Source organism: Otolemur garnettii, unplaced genomic scaffold, assembly GCF_000181295.1.
Source record: "Otolemur garnettii isolate 467f Iridium unplaced genomic scaffold, OtoGar3 scaffold00046, whole genome shotgun sequence".
NCBI classification, from domain to species: domain Eukaryota; kingdom Metazoa; phylum Chordata; class Mammalia; order Primates; family Galagidae; genus Otolemur; species Otolemur garnettii.
In genome coordinates this window covers 11,744,696-11,758,523 of record NW_003852441.1, presented here as the reverse complement: position 1 = coordinate 11,758,523, position 13,828 = coordinate 11,744,696, and the positions used below count along the sequence as shown (strand labels likewise).

The following is a 13,828-nucleotide window of genomic DNA, read 5'->3' as shown; positions in this document are numbered from 1 at the left end:
TGATGCCATGGCACTCTACCCAGGAGGATAGCTTGAGGCTCCGTCTCAAAAAAACAAAAAAAAAAAAATAGCTGGGTCCTACTTCTGCCACTTCTTACAGCTCGGTCCTACTTCTGCCACTTCTTACTTCTGTGACCTTAAGAAGCTACAGTTTCTGGCTCAGCGCCTGCGGCTGAAGTGGCTAAGGCGCCAGCCACATACACCCAAGGTGGCTGGTTCGAATCCAGCCTGGGCCTGCCAAACAACAATGACGGCTGCAACCAAAAAATAGCTGGGCGTTGTGGTGGGTGCCTGTGGACCCAGCTATTTGGGAAGCTGAGGCAGGAGACTCACTGGAGCCCAGGAGTTGGAGGTTACTGTGAGCTGTGATGCCACAGCACTCTACCCAGGGGGACAGCTTGAAGCTCTGTCTCAAAAAGAAAAAAGAAGCTACAGTTTCCTCATCCATTAGGTTGAGTGTGAGAACTTCCTGGTGTGATTTTTGTGAGCATTTACTTCATGCCATACAGTATTCTAAGTATATTATGGGTATTTACTAGTTTAAGGCTAATAACAAATGGATGAGGTGTGTAGTATTACTTTTACCCTCTTATACAAATAAGGAAACTGAGGTATAAAAGGTTATTAAGTAGCTTGCCCATGATCATAACCAGTAAATGGAGGAATTGGATTTGAAATCTGGCCGTCTGGCTCTGGAATACTGACCCTGGGTTCTTAGCTACTAAGAACATTTCATATGAAATATACATCGAAATATACTATATGAGGTAGGTAGTATTACTTTTACCCTCTTACACAGATAAGGAAACTGAGGTATAAAAGGTTATTAAGTAGCTTGCCCATGGTCATAACCAGTAAATGGAGGAATTGGATTTGAAATCTGGCAGTCTGGCTCTGGAATACTGAGCCTGAGTTCTTAGCTACTAAGCATTTGTTCCTTTCATTGTGTGAAGTGCCTGGCCCATCATGGGCTCTCAAGTGTTTGTTTTGACACATATTTTATCCCACCTTACTTTCTTTACCTTCGAGAATCTTAACCATCCATACCTTCAGCCTCCCCTACAAACTAAGGCCTGAGTTTTGTGTTGTCCTCCTTGGCTCTCTTGACTGCTCCTCCATTCCTCCTCAGAATCCTCATGGCAACAGGCAGGACTCCTGTGTGTTGTACCTGATTTCTAGCACTGTCTCCTTAGGTGGACATCTTCAATAAGGAGCTACTGCTAATCCCTATCCACCTGGAGGTGCACTGGTCCCTTATCTCTGTTGATGTGAGGCGACGCACCATCACCTATTTTGACTCACAGCGCACTCTAAACCGCCGATGCCCTAAGGTTTGAAAGGGTAGAAGGGAGATGGGCACAATGTGTGGACATACAGTGGCAAGGCATTCCAGGAAAAAGGATGGGCTCTGACTTTTTGAGGAGCAGCCTGGACATTGTATTTGCCACTGCCATGCCCTGGGTTCAGGTGGAAAACTTAGTATCACTTTTTCTTTTTCCCCACCTACATAGCATATTGCCAAGTATCTACAGGCAGAGGCTGTGAAGAAAGACCGACTGGATTTCCACCAGGGCTGGAAAGGTTACTTCAAAATGGTGAGTGTCCAGAGGCAGGAGTGTAAACTGAAGTCATATCCTTGGGAGTCTCCAGGTGAAGGGCCTCTGTTCTTCCTCTTTTCTAGAATGTGGCCAGACAGAATAATGACAGTGACTGTGGTGCCTTTGTGTTGCAGGTAAGCACATGATGGGGCCTCTTCCTCTTCTAGCTATGGAGTCAGTTGGGTTAAAGCAGTGGTTCTCAACCTTCCTAATGCGCAGCCCTTTAATGCAGTTTGTGTGGGTCATGACCCACAGGTTGAGAACTGCTGGGTTAAAGAGTTGGGAGGCTTGTTCTGACTCATAGCTAGTTGTGGAGCAGGGAGTAGTTAGAACACAGAAACTGTGATTTTACTGATTCTCTTCTTGGCTGCTTTTTTTTTTTTTTTCTTTCTTTTGAGACAGTCTTAGTTGGCCAACCTTGGTAGAATGCCATGGCATCTTAGCTCACAACCACTTCAAACTCTTGGGTTCAAGTGATTCTCTTGCTTCAGCCTCTCAGTTGGCTGGGACTATAGGCACCTGCCATAGTGCTGGCTATTTTTTAGAGATAGGATCTCACTCTTGCTCAGGTTGGTGTTGAACTCATGAGTTCAGGCAATCCACCTGCCTCAGCCTCCCAAGTGTTGGGATTACAGGCATGAGCCACTGCCTCTGGCCTCTCCTGGGCTGCTTCATCTCGTGTTGGGACTAGGTTTCTGATCCTTGGTCTCTTGGCACAGATACAGCTGCCTGCCAAACCCCAACTCAACATATTTTCTCCCTTTAAAACTCTAGTTCTGGGGCAGCACCTGTGGTTCAAAGGAGTAGGGCGCCGGCCCTATATGCCGGAGATGGTGGGTTCAAACCCAGCCCCGGCCAAATACTGCAAAAAAAGAACCCTCTAGTTCTGGCTCCGTGCCAGCCACATGCACCAAGGCTGGTAGGTTCAAACCTGGTCCAGGCCAGCAAAAGAACAATGACAGCTGCAACAAAAAAATAATGGGGCGTTGTGGCAGGCGCCTGTAGTCCCAGCTACTTGGGAGGCTGAGGCAAGAGAATCGCTTAGCCCAAGAGTTGGAGGTTGCTTCAAGCTGTGACGCCACGGCTCTCTTAGCAAGGGTGACAAAGTGAGTCTCAGAAAATATATAAAACTCTAGGTCTATCATGCACTGAGTCAGGATGCTAGCTTTAGAGTCAGGCTGTTTCTGAACTCCACATTATGGGACCTTTGCTTTCTTTGTATGTGAAACGGGTATATTCTTTGAAAGATTGAGCGATGTATATTTCATATGAACTATTGGGACCTTGGGGTGAGGGATGCCCAGTAGATGGTTCTCATGGCCTGCTTTGTTAACACCTAGTACTGCAAGCACCTGGCCCTGTCTCAGCCATTCAGCTTCACCCAGCAGGACATGCCCAAACTTCGTCGGCAGATCTACAAGGAGCTGTGTCACTGCAAACTCACTGTGTGAGCCTCGTTCCCCAGACCCCGAGCCCATTAATGAGCAGGGGGATATGTGCAGCCCTTCCCAAGAAACTCCAGTTCCTTTTCTCTCGTCTTTACCCACCCAGTTCCCTTTGGTTTTTCATATTTAAATGTTTTGATTTCTGTTATTTTTTTTTCTTTGAGAGAAAACTTGTTGATTTTTGATGGGCAGGGGTGGCTGTAGTAATGCCCCTTTCTACCTATCTTGCAGGGGAGTGTGGCCTTGTGGCCTAGGTGGGGCAACCATCCCCTTTCCATTTTGCAGGGGACAGGAAATCAGTGTTGGGGGTGGTGGGCGGATAAAGGGATTACTGCCTGCCAGATCTTCAAACTTTTTTTTATATATATATAAAAATGCCACGGTCCTGCTCCAGTCAATAAAGGATCCTTTGGAGATACATAAGTGGTGGTCTTCCTTAAAGGGCTGCAAACTAGTAGATACGCTTATCTCACTCAGGCTTTCTTTCAGCAGTGCTGTTAGCAAACCTGTTTTGGGTCTTGAGACTTCAGGAGCCAGCTTTCCAATACCTGGCTCAGGTAATGGCAACATGATGTTTCCATTACCTGAACAAATCTCCCAGCCAGGGGAGCATAGGGCAGGAAGGAGGGAAGTAAGGCTTAAAATTAAGAGCCTGAGAGAGAAGCCAGGGGACAGGACACTGAAGAGACTGGGTAAAGGAACAGCTAGGATTCATGACAGCTACCCCGAATGCTCCTTAGGCCCATAAATAGGTTTTTTCCATTCTTCCTCCTAGCCAGGGGAATCCTCCCAGCGTTATGGTATCGCCACTTGGTCCATCATCCCTGGTATACGTAGAACACGTCCAGGCGGTGTCCAATCCATCGCTCCTGCAGGACAGAACGTTAGAGGCCAGTGGAGACCCGGAGCAAAAGTAAAGGGAAGTGGTAATCTCAGGAGCCCGGAAGTCCCTGATGGCTCAAACCTCGCCCCCCCCCCTTGCGTGATTGGGTCTACCAAGCCACATGACTAAGGCACTCTCGCCTCCGCACGTGTAAGGGTGCAGGACCCCAAGATGGCTGCCAGACCTCGAGGCCCCACTCCAGTATGTCACTTCCGTACCGGCCAGAAAGGTGGGCCTTCTAGCCAATGAGGCTGCGAGGCGGGCTTTCACCTTGACAGGCGCTCACATTATCCAATGGTGGCCTAGTGTTTAAGTGCCTCCGAACTAACGTCACGCGAAGTTGCCGAGCGCCGGCAGGCGGGGCCGAGGCGGACAAGCCAATGCGATGGCTGGGGCGGGGTCGGGCGCTTTATAAGTTGTCGATAGGCGGGCACTCCGCCCTAGTTTCTAAGGATCATGTCTGCGAGCCAGGATTCCCGGTAAGAAAGGCATTTGCAAGAGGTTTGCCTACTTACCCTGCCGTTCCCTTCCGAGAGGAAGCTGAGAGGCCCACGACCCTAAGCCCACCAGGGTTGCGGGGGAAACCAAGTTGGGAGGAGTCATTCTGGGGGAGTGTGGGGAGATGTCCACGGTCGATAGTGCTGCCAGGGCCGAAGCAGAGGGCGAGGACAGTTCGGCTAGCGCCGAGCCTGAGAGGTTCGTTACGCGGACTCGACCCGAGTTGGTGTCGTGCGCGAAGTCCCGGCTTTGAGTGGTGAGATGAGGTCGCGACTTAAAATGATAAAGAAAAGCAGAGGCGGCCGAAACTGCGTGGCCCAGAGCCGGCAGGTCCTGTTGCCTCACTGTGCCGGGGGGGAGGGTTCGCGCGCTGGGGACTCAGGAGGATTCTGACGGTACCACTCGGGAGAGGCGGGGGTGGCTGGGTCTTCAGATCCAGTCGGTTCGTCGCGGTTGAAATACGGGTCGGGGTAAAAGAAGCCGGCCGTTTAGTGTGCTGGTTTTCTTGACGGCCAGGATTGAGCCTAACCCCGAGGAGCAGCCGCGTGAGGCACCAGGAGCCCACCCGGCGCCGGGCGGGCGGGTCCATTTTGCCGCACAAGCCGGGCAATTGGCAAACTGCGGATGGGCAGGTCCACTTTGCTTCAGGGGTGAGCGGCCTGAGGTATGGGAGGGCGACGCCATTTCGCGACGGGGGCGGGCGGGCTGTGGATTGTTCCATGGAGGTGGGGGGGTACGCCGCCGGGTGGTCGAGGGAGTGAGCACATGGCGGCCTGAGGTGTTCCCCTCCCCCAATCTGCTTAGCTTTTAAGTGTTGTGCAATGTCCCCTTTAGCTAGCTCTGCTAGGGCTCATTGTGCGCGAGGCCGCCACCGCCCGCGGCCTCCCACATCCGGGTACCGTGAGGGGGGGTTAGTTCGGGTGGGGGAGGCCGCGGGCGGGATGACGTGGGGGGAAGGGGGATGTCCTACTCGCGATCTGGGAGGTGAAGGGCGGGACTTCCGGCGCTGTGGTGCCGCTCTGGGAGGTGCACGCGCTCTGGTTTTGAACACCCAGTACTTAGAGGCGTGGGCCCGGCGGCGAGCACCACTTCCAGGCATTAGGAGCATGGTGGCACGCTTTCCATTCTCCGGGTCTTCAGGGAGGGTTACCCCCATCATTTCCACGGCAGCCTGGCTTAAGTTACTCCAGGGACGGAGCAAAGACTTGGTTCAGTTTCAAATTAACTCGCCTGAGTATTTTCTGAGAATTTGGGGGAGTTTGGATTTGGAAGTGAAAGTTGATGGTATCATGCATGGTCAGTTACTTGAAAGAGCCTGGCTGTCTGGATTTGTGAGTGCTTCATGCGGGCAGGAGACAAACCTTCGTTCTTTAAACCAACAGATCCAGAGACAATGGACCTGATGGGATGGAGCCCGAAGGCGTCATCGAGGTGAGACTGGACCCCTACTACTACTGTACTTTAAATCTGACAAAGGTAGAGACACTGTGTCTGCAAGTGTCTAGAGGTTGTGTTCCATGATGGAAGTATAAATTCAAGAACAGAAGGTTCGTCTTAAATGCATACTAACTCAAAATTAGTGAAGCCCCTTCCATGAGGATCTAACATTTTTACAGTGAAAAGCAGCTTCTCCCCCAGAGAGGACTATTGGGCACTGCTTTGGTATAGGCAATAGATCTGTTTGCTCTAGAGCCCAGCCCACTGCTCAAGCTTTGATTTCATTGCATCCTACAGAGTAACTGGAACGAGATTGTTGACAGCTTTGATGACATGAACCTCTCGGAGTCCCTCCTCCGTGGTATCTATGCCTATGGTTTTGAGAAGCCTTCTGCCATCCAGCAGCGAGCCATTCTTCCTTGTATCAAGGGTGAGACCTTTCATCCCCAGAACATAGACAGGACTGTCCCAGACCTGGGTGGAGTGGCATCTGGTTGGTAGTGCCCATCTCATATCAGCCAGGGACAAAGAAACCTCTTGTTTATCCCAGCTTGGCTTTTGATCTGTGCTTATGCCTGGTTCATGCTTAGGGCACATGGGCACATGGATAGCTGGTTTTCCTTTAATGGGTAGTATTGTAGCCACTTGGTTGGTTTTCTAAGTGAGTTAATAACATGTCTTTATTTCCTGATCTGTTCCCATTGTGTAACTATGGTGATTGGTGAGGTAAAGTTTCTGAAGCATGCTAGATGTGTAATGCTGGTTGCTAAGGGATGTCATTAAGCCTTGAAAGTTTCATGAGCCCAAAAGTACATAATCCTTTACCACATTTAATGCCTCCTATTTTGTTTAGGTTATGATGTGATCGCTCAAGCCCAATCTGGGACTGGGAAAACAGCCACATTTGCTATCTCGATTTTGCAGCAGATTGAATTGGATCTAAAGGCCACTCAGGCCTTGGTCTTGGCACCCACTCGAGAACTGGCTCAGCAGGTAAGAAAAAACATAGCTTCTTTTCCCTCTTGAAGGGCCAATTTAGGGATGACCACTGCAATCTAAAAGTCAGGGCCGTCAACTCATACCTTGAGGGAAGAAGTGGATGCTTCATAGTAAGAGAAACAGGTTGGGCTCAGCGCCTGTGGCTCAAGCAGCTAAGGCGCCAGCCACATACACCTGAGCTGGCAGGTTCGAATTCAGCCTGGGCCCGCCAAACAACAATGATGCCTGCAACCAAAACAAAAAAAAAATAGCCAGGCGTTGTGGTGGCAGGCGCCTATAGTCCCAGCTACTTGGGAGGCAGAGGCAGGAGACTCACTTGAGCCCAGGAGTTGGAAGTTGCTATGAGCTGTAATGCCATGGCACTCTACCCAGGGCAACAGCTTGAGGCTCTGTCTCAAAAAAAAAAAAAGAGAGAGAGAGAGAAAGAGAAACAGGTTGATTTATAACTCAACACTTGTTGGATTAATTATAAATTATAAACTATTTCTTACCTAAACATAGCCACCACTTCACCCATTTCCTGAGTCAAATGCAAAGACTATTGGGAGAAGCCTTGCTGGCTAGGCGAGTTTGGTTGCTGCTTTATGAACAAACCCCTGGCAATGGGCAAAGAGGCACCTCATTGGTGGTGTTACTCTTATATCAGTCAGGGGCAGAGTAGACGGACAGCCCTTTGTTCATCCTAGCTTGATGCCTGGGTTGGTGGCCAGAGCTGTTTCATGCCTAGGGCACAGAAAATTATGCTACTGGATTCTCATTTTCTTTCTGGGTCTTTTTTTTTTTCTTTTCCTCAAGACAGAGTCTCAAGCTGTCATCCTGGGTAGAGTGCCATGGTGTCACAGCTCACAGCAACCTGAGACTCTTGGGCTTAAGTGATTCTCATGCCTCAGCCTCCCAAGTAGCTGGGACTACAGGTGCCTGCCGTAACACCCAGCTATTTTTGTGTTGCAGCCCTGGCTGGGTTCAAACCCACCAGCCTTTGGTGTGTGGCTTGTACCCTACCCACTGAGCTATGGGCACCGCCCATACTTTCTGGGCCTTCAAGGGGAAAAAATCAGAAACAGTCTTAAACTTACTGAGCCTCAGGGAATATTTATAAATATGGGCAGATGTAGTGATATATTCTGGATACAGGTAACGTTAAGTTACAGCAGAACCAATGCATGCTTTTTAAGTTTGAACATTGCTGTCTAGCTTGAGTTTCTGTGACGGGTACAGTAGGGCATGGATATATATCATCCATTTCATAAACCTGGTTGTAGTGAAAAGTGATAAGCAGGTCACAATTAGCTTTCAGAAACGTTATAGGTTTCTGTCTAGATTAGGAAACTGGTGGTGCCTGTGGTTCAGTGGGAAGGGGCCACTGGCCCCACAAACTGTGGATGGTGGGTTCGAACCCACCCCCAGCCAAATTGCAACAAAAAAATAGCCAGGCATTATGGCAGGTGCCTGTGGTCCCAGCTATGGGGGAGGCTGAGGCAACAGAATCGCCTAAGCCCCAGGAATTGGAAGTTGCTGTGAGCTGTGACACTACAGCACTCTACTGAGGGCAATAAAGTAAGACTCTGTCTCTTTTAAAAAAGAAAAACAGGAAACTATTACAATTATTCTGTGGTGCATTATCATAAATCAGTTGTATCGTTGTGTGTGGGTTATTTGATCTCTGCCTGTTTCTCACCTGAAAAGTGAGTTCAATAGTAATGTATATCTGAAGGTTGTTGAAAATAGCAAATATATAGGGAACATTAAAAATGGGGGCTGGCTGGGCCCAGTGGCTCATGCTATAATCCTAGCTCTCTGGGAGGCCAAGGCAGGATTACTTAAGCTCAGGATTTCAAAATCTGACTGAGCAAGACTCTCTACAAACAATAGAAAAATGAGACAAGCAATATGACATGTGCCTATAGTCCTCACTAGTTAGGGAAGTTGAGCCTGGGAGTGATGTTATTGCTCTTTACCCAGGGCAATAGAGTGAGACACCTATTTCAGAAGGTGGGGGTGGGACAGGGCTGGTATAGTTACATAGTTGATATGTGGATACCTGTCTTCTCTGGCCTCAGATACAGAAGGTGGTTATGGCATTAGGAGACTACATGGGTGCCTCCTGTCATGCCTGCATTGGAGGCACCAACGTTCGTGCTGAAGTGCAAAAACTGCAAATGGAAGCTCCCCATATCATCGTGGGTACCCCTGGCCGAGTATTTGATATGCTTAACCGGAGATACCTGTGTAAGTAACTCAATTTTCCAGCCCCTTGGGTCACTTCACTCTTGTGCATGCTTTCCTAGTCTTACAGTTTAAGCCAAAGCCATTCCCAAGGATGGTAGTTTTCCCTTCAGTAAAGAGTTGCTCTGTGATGAACCTCATGCGTGTCATCTGAGCCTGGCTTCCCTGTCATCTCAGCCCAGGTAGTGTTCTACTTCCCGGGGCTTGTTTGGCTTGGCAGGGAGGTCCTGGGCAAAGGATCAGTTTCTGTCTTCTGAGAGCAGACCACCTCTCCCCTCCATATTCTTTATCAGGAAAGAATACATTTCACATTTTCCTAATTACTACATATGGATGTTGGTATTTTTCTTCCTAATCTAGCTCCCAAATACATCAAGATGTTTGTACTAGATGAAGCTGATGAAATGCTAAGCCGTGGATTTAAGGACCAGATATATGACATATTCCAGAAGCTCAACAGCAACACCCAGGTGAGAAAGACTATTTTTTGTCTTACATAGCAATGGTTTTAGATTACAGTGTAGTTAGGGTAAAGAACAGTATCAAGTACCAGAGGAACCAACCATACAGATTTCTGGACGCGAACCGTGCAACCGTACTCTGCCATTTACTGTAGTTTTAGGCTTGTTGGGGGACAGCAACAAGTGTCAAATGAAGTATCCATCACCCTAAGGTTGATTGTTTTTTGCATTAGGTGGTTTTGCTGTCAGCTACAATGCCTTCTGATGTGCTTGAGGTGACCAAGAAGTTCATGAGGGACCCCATTCGGATTCTTGTCAAGAAGGAAGAGTTGACCCTGGAGGGTATCCGCCAATTCTACATCAATGTGGAACGAGAGGTGGGGCCCAGTGCAGGAGGCGGGCCTGGTAGTAAGTTGTTGGGTATAGCCCCTGACTGGTTTCTCCCCCCCCCCACCTCCAGGAGTGGAAGCTGGATACACTGTGTGACTTGTATGAAACCCTGACCATCACCCAGGCAGTCATCTTCATCAACACCCGAAGGAAGGTTGATTGGCTCACTGAGAAGATGCATGCCCGAGATTTCACTGTGTCTGCCATGGTGAATTTTTCTCTTATTACTAGTCTACTATGGGTCTATCAGCCCAAGCCAGTCTTCCTGGTGCTTGTGTGACTACTTGATATATGTTTCTCTTTTCTAGCATGGAGATATGGACCAAAAGGAACGAGATGTGATCATGAGGGAGTTCCGTTCTGGCTCTAGCCGAGTACTGATTACCACTGACCTGCTGGTGAGTAGAAGGGAATTTATTTAGAGAAGAATAGGAAAAGGGGAGAATCGGCTCAGCGCCTATAGCTCAACCAGCTAAGGCGCCAGCCACGTACACCTAAGGTGGCGGGTTCGAATCCCCAGCCCAGACCTGCCAAACAACAATGACGGCTGCAACCAAAAAATAGCCGGGCGTTGTGGCGGGCGCTTGTGGTCCCAGCTACTTGGGAGGCAGAGGCAAGAGACTCGCTTGAGCCCAGGAGTTGGAGGTTGCTGTGAGCTGTAATGCCACGGCACTCTACCCAGGAGGACAGCTTGAGGCTCTGTCTCAAAAAAAAAAAAAGGGAGAATCCAAGGTGATTCCCTCTCCAAGAGGCCAGCTAGTGCCTCTCTCAGGAAAGTAGCAACTTGGAATAAAATCTGGCATGCCTAAGGTCTCTGGGGGACAGGGGATGCTAATTTCCTTTGCCTTCCCTTGGCTGCCTACATGCATATCATAACCTTTGGGATACCTTTCATTTTTTGGTCCACATGGCTGAAGTTGTTGTCTTCACACAGGCCAGAGGCATAGATGTGCAGCAGGTTTCTTTAGTCATCAACTATGATCTTCCTACCAACAGAGAAAACTATATCCACAGGTAAGAGTGGATCTGGAATGCACCAGCCTCCAGGTGAAGCTTTTGATGTTCCTCATCTTCCCTCATCCTGTTTTCTAGAATCGGTCGTGGTGGAAGGTTTGGCCGTAAGGGTGTGGCTATCAACATGGTGACAGAAGAAGACAAGAGGACTCTTAGAGACATCGAGACCTTCTATAACACCTCCATTGAGGAGATGCCCCTCAACGTTGCAGACCTCATCTGAGAGGGGCTGTCCTGCTACCTAGCCCCAGCCAGGGTTCAATCTTGGGGGGCTGAGGAGCAGCAGGAGGGGGGAGGGAAGGGAGCCAAGGGATGGACATCTTGTCATTTTTTTTCTTTTTTTTTTTTTTTCTTTGAATAAATGTCACTTTTTGAGGCAAAAGAAGGAACCGTGAACATTTTAGACACCCTTTTCTTTGGGGTAGGCTCTTGCCCCAGGCGCCGTCTCTTCTCCCAAAAGACACTAATCCATTTCCCTAACCTAGTCACCTCCAGATCCCAGAGGCTCTCTCCACCCCAGCTGAATTCCTTTGAAAATGAGTCAAGGGGCTGTATATGTCACTCAACCTCATTTGCTGGACCAAATCTGGAGGCAGAATCCCCTGAAACAAATGCAGTGGTCCAGGGGATTGTCCCCAGGTGGGGGGAGCAGGGGAGACAAAATGGTAGCCATTTTTACATTGTTTTGTATAGTATTTATTGATTCAGGAACAAACACAAAATTCTGAATAAAATGATTTGGAAACTGCCTGTTTGGGCTTCTCATTTCTTAACCTCCCCTACCCTCTCCCACCTGCTACTGGGCACACATTAAGTCCCCCCTTCATCAGTTAATAACCTTTTACCTGGGTTGCTTCCTTCTTAGTATATAAGTTAGCAGATAATGCATTCTCTTACTGCTCTTCAGAGAATAGGTGAACTAGAGAGTATGACCCTGTGAAGGGGGGGGGTGTACTGTCATAAGTGCCTCACTTGCTAGGGCTAAGCGGAAAACAATAGATTGAGAGTAATGGGGTCAAGGGGAAGGGGTGTGGAGATGAACTGGTTCTAATGCCTGTCAAACTTTTCTGGGAGGCTAATGAGGAATCTGCTGTCTCAACTGGTCCTGTGACTGCTACAGCTGCTTAGCAAGTTTTGCTGAGGTAGACAAATTAGCCCAGAACTCTCCATCTCATTCTGTGCCCACGTGATAATCTTGACTTTGCCCTAGCCATTCCTACTTAGCAATTCTGGGTCAGTAGTCCCCTAGCTTAATTACGAAATGACTAAGAGATTGGTGGCTAGAGCTGAGGTGTCTGAGTCAGGTTGAGGGTGGGATTATTCAGTAACAGGAAGTATATCTTTCATTTCCTCCTTTCTGAGAGAAAGCTGAGACTAGGGCTAAGCAACTGGTTTCAGACCGCCTAGCTGGACTTTGGATGAGGCAGTTCTACCATGAAGTTGGCTGTGATTTTCTCAGGAGCTTTGCTGGGGCTACTAGCAGGTAAGGAGAAATGGGGCTGAAGGGAGGGAGAGTCCAGGAAGGAGCCTGTCCCGGAGTTGCTAACCAGTCTCACCTCTGTTGAAAGCCCAGGGGATGGGGAATGATTGTCCTCACAAAAAATCGGCCACTCTGCTCCCATCCTTCACGGTGACACCTACAGCTACAGAAAGCACTGCAACAACCAGCCAGAGGACTACCAAAAGTCACAGAACTACTACTCATAGAACCACCACCACCAGCCATGGACCCACAACTGCCACTCATAATCCTGCCACCACAACTGGTCATGGAAATACCACAGTTCATCCAACAAGCATAGGCACGGTTACCAGCCATGGACCCACTCACCATCCTGCCACCACGACCACCACCAGTCATAGAAATTCCACCGTTCATCCCACAAGCAACAGCACTGCCACCAGCCCAGGATTGTCTACCACTTCCCACCACTCAGGACCATTTCCACCCACTCCAAATCCTCCTAGCCCAGGCTCCCAAGAGGCTACCGGAGACTACATGTGGACTAATAATTCCCAACCCTGCGTCCACCTTCATGCCCAGATTCAGATCCGAGTCTTGTACTCAACCCAGAATGGAAAGGTAAACCTAAATCAGCAGGGACATGAATGAAAGGAGGCAAGATTTGTTATGGCTCAGAGGGAGGAAGTAAGAATAGTGGCCATGTAGTCTCATGACCCTCTATCTTCCTCATAGGCCTGGGGCCTCTCTGAACTGAACCCTAACAAAACCAAGTCCCAAGGGAGCTGTGAAGGTGCCCACCCCCACCTGCTTCTCTCATTCCCCTATGGACAGCTCAGCTTTGGATTCCAACAGGTATAGCTAAATAACTTCACCCTCAATCCCCTCCACTCCCCACAGTGCCCCATCCCTACAATCCTCACCCCACTCACTGCCCTGAGGCTTCCTGTCCCCCTAGGACCTAAAGCAGAGCACTGTCTATCTGAGCTATATGGCTGTGGAGTACCATGTGTCCTTCCCCCAAGCAAAAGGTAACGTCCTTCCCTTCCTCAATGCTAACACTAGATGCTGGGGCTCCTAATGGAATTAGATGGGGAGGTGGACAGAACCTGACCTTTCTTTACTCCTTCAGAGTACGAATTCTCAGCTCAGAATTCATCCCTTCAAGATCTCCAAGCACCCCTGGGCTGGAGCTTCAGCTGCAGAAACTCAAGCATCATGATTTCACCAGCTATCTATGTAGACCTGCTTTCCCTGAGGCTACAGGCTGCTCAGCTGCCCCACACAGGGGTCTTTGGACCAAGTAAGACTCATTTCCTTTCCTCCTAGCATTCTCCCACTGCACTTTCAGCCCCTTTCTCAGGCCCATAAGCCAGTCATCTCTCTTTTCTTTCTTTCCTTTTTTTTTTTTTTTT

General features: G+C 49.0%; 3 protein-coding genes, 3 non-coding genes and 1 pseudogene across 9 annotated transcripts in view; all 7 read left to right on the top strand.

Annotated features, from left to right (window-relative positions):
• SENP3 (SUMO1/sentrin/SMT3 specific peptidase 3) overlaps positions 1-3,961 on the top strand; it is a 13,776-nt gene extending 9,815 nt beyond the window's left edge. For 2 of the 3 annotated variants that reach the window (XM_023514028.1, XM_023514027.1), the window contains exons 8-12: positions 1,194-1,331; positions 1,512-1,595; positions 1,682-1,732; positions 2,939-3,045; positions 3,819-3,961. In XM_023514028.1, coding sequence (XP_023369796.1) covers positions 1,194-1,331; positions 1,512-1,595; positions 1,682-1,732; positions 2,939-3,045; positions 3,819-3,960 — 522 coding nt within the window. In that variant the 3' untranslated portion in view covers position 3,961. Of the gene's footprint in view, positions 1-1,193; positions 1,332-1,511; positions 1,596-1,681; positions 1,733-2,938; positions 3,463-3,818 lie in introns of those variants that run through there. The other variant, XM_012805968.1, reaches the window with a different exon arrangement.
• A 285-nt stretch (positions 3,962-4,246) lies between these two features.
• On the top strand, positions 4,247-11,701 carry EIF4A1 (eukaryotic translation initiation factor 4A1). 2 transcript variants are annotated; one of them, XM_012805966.2, is made up of 11 exons: positions 4,247-4,405; positions 5,807-5,855; positions 6,159-6,291; positions 6,715-6,854; positions 8,921-9,089; positions 9,447-9,556; positions 9,781-9,924; positions 10,008-10,145; positions 10,246-10,335; positions 10,872-10,951; positions 11,030-11,701. In XM_012805966.2, the coding sequence occupies exons 1-11, from the start codon at positions 4,383-4,385 to the stop codon at positions 11,172-11,174; spliced, it is 1,221 nt and encodes a 406-aa protein (XP_012661420.2). In that variant the 5' UTR covers positions 4,247-4,382; the 3' UTR covers positions 11,175-11,701. The 2 variants fall into 2 exon arrangements, with proteins under 2 accessions (XP_012661420.2, XP_012661421.2); XM_012805967.2 differs by lacking the exons at positions 10,872-10,951; positions 11,030-11,701 and adding an exon at positions 10,652-10,865 and having other exon boundaries at positions 10,246-10,370.
• Positions 6,326-6,460, top strand: LOC111725715. Its single transcript, XR_002773725.1, has one exon. It is a non-coding gene; the product is annotated as a small nucleolar RNA SNORA48 (small nucleolar RNA).
• On the top strand, positions 7,452-7,596 carry LOC111725716 (annotated as a pseudogene).
• LOC111725723 lies at positions 9,209-9,347 on the top strand. The gene has a single exon (XR_002773730.1). It is a non-coding gene; the product is annotated as a small nucleolar RNA SNORD10 (small nucleolar RNA).
• Positions 10,663-10,804, top strand: LOC111725710. The gene has a single exon (XR_002773719.1). It is a non-coding gene; the product is annotated as a small nucleolar RNA SNORA67 (small nucleolar RNA).
• Positions 11,702-12,203: 502 nt separating the features above from the next.
• CD68 (CD68 molecule) overlaps positions 12,204-13,828 on the top strand; it is a 3,117-nt gene continuing 1,492 nt past the window's right edge. Inside the window, exons 1-5 of the mRNA XM_003791269.3 lie at positions 12,204-12,434; positions 12,520-13,034; positions 13,149-13,268; positions 13,372-13,444; positions 13,546-13,716. Coding sequence (XP_003791317.1) covers positions 12,386-12,434; positions 12,520-13,034; positions 13,149-13,268; positions 13,372-13,444; positions 13,546-13,716 — 928 coding nt within the window. The 5' untranslated portion in view covers positions 12,204-12,385. The remainder of the gene's footprint in view (positions 12,435-12,519; positions 13,035-13,148; positions 13,269-13,371; positions 13,445-13,545; positions 13,717-13,828) is intronic.

Excerpts from the sequence above, each read along its gene's own strand:
- EIF4A1 (XM_012805966.2), top strand. The coding sequence starts at position 4,383 with ATGTCTGCGAGCCAGGATTCCCG. Across the intron at positions 10,146-10,245 it reads ATTTCACTGTGTCTGCCATG|CATGGAGATATGGACCAAAA; the intron begins GTGAATTTTTCT and ends TCTCTTTTCTAG. Across the intron at positions 10,952-11,029 it reads AGAGAAAACTATATCCACAG|AATCGGTCGTGGTGGAAGGT; the intron begins GTAAGAGTGGAT and ends CCTGTTTTCTAG.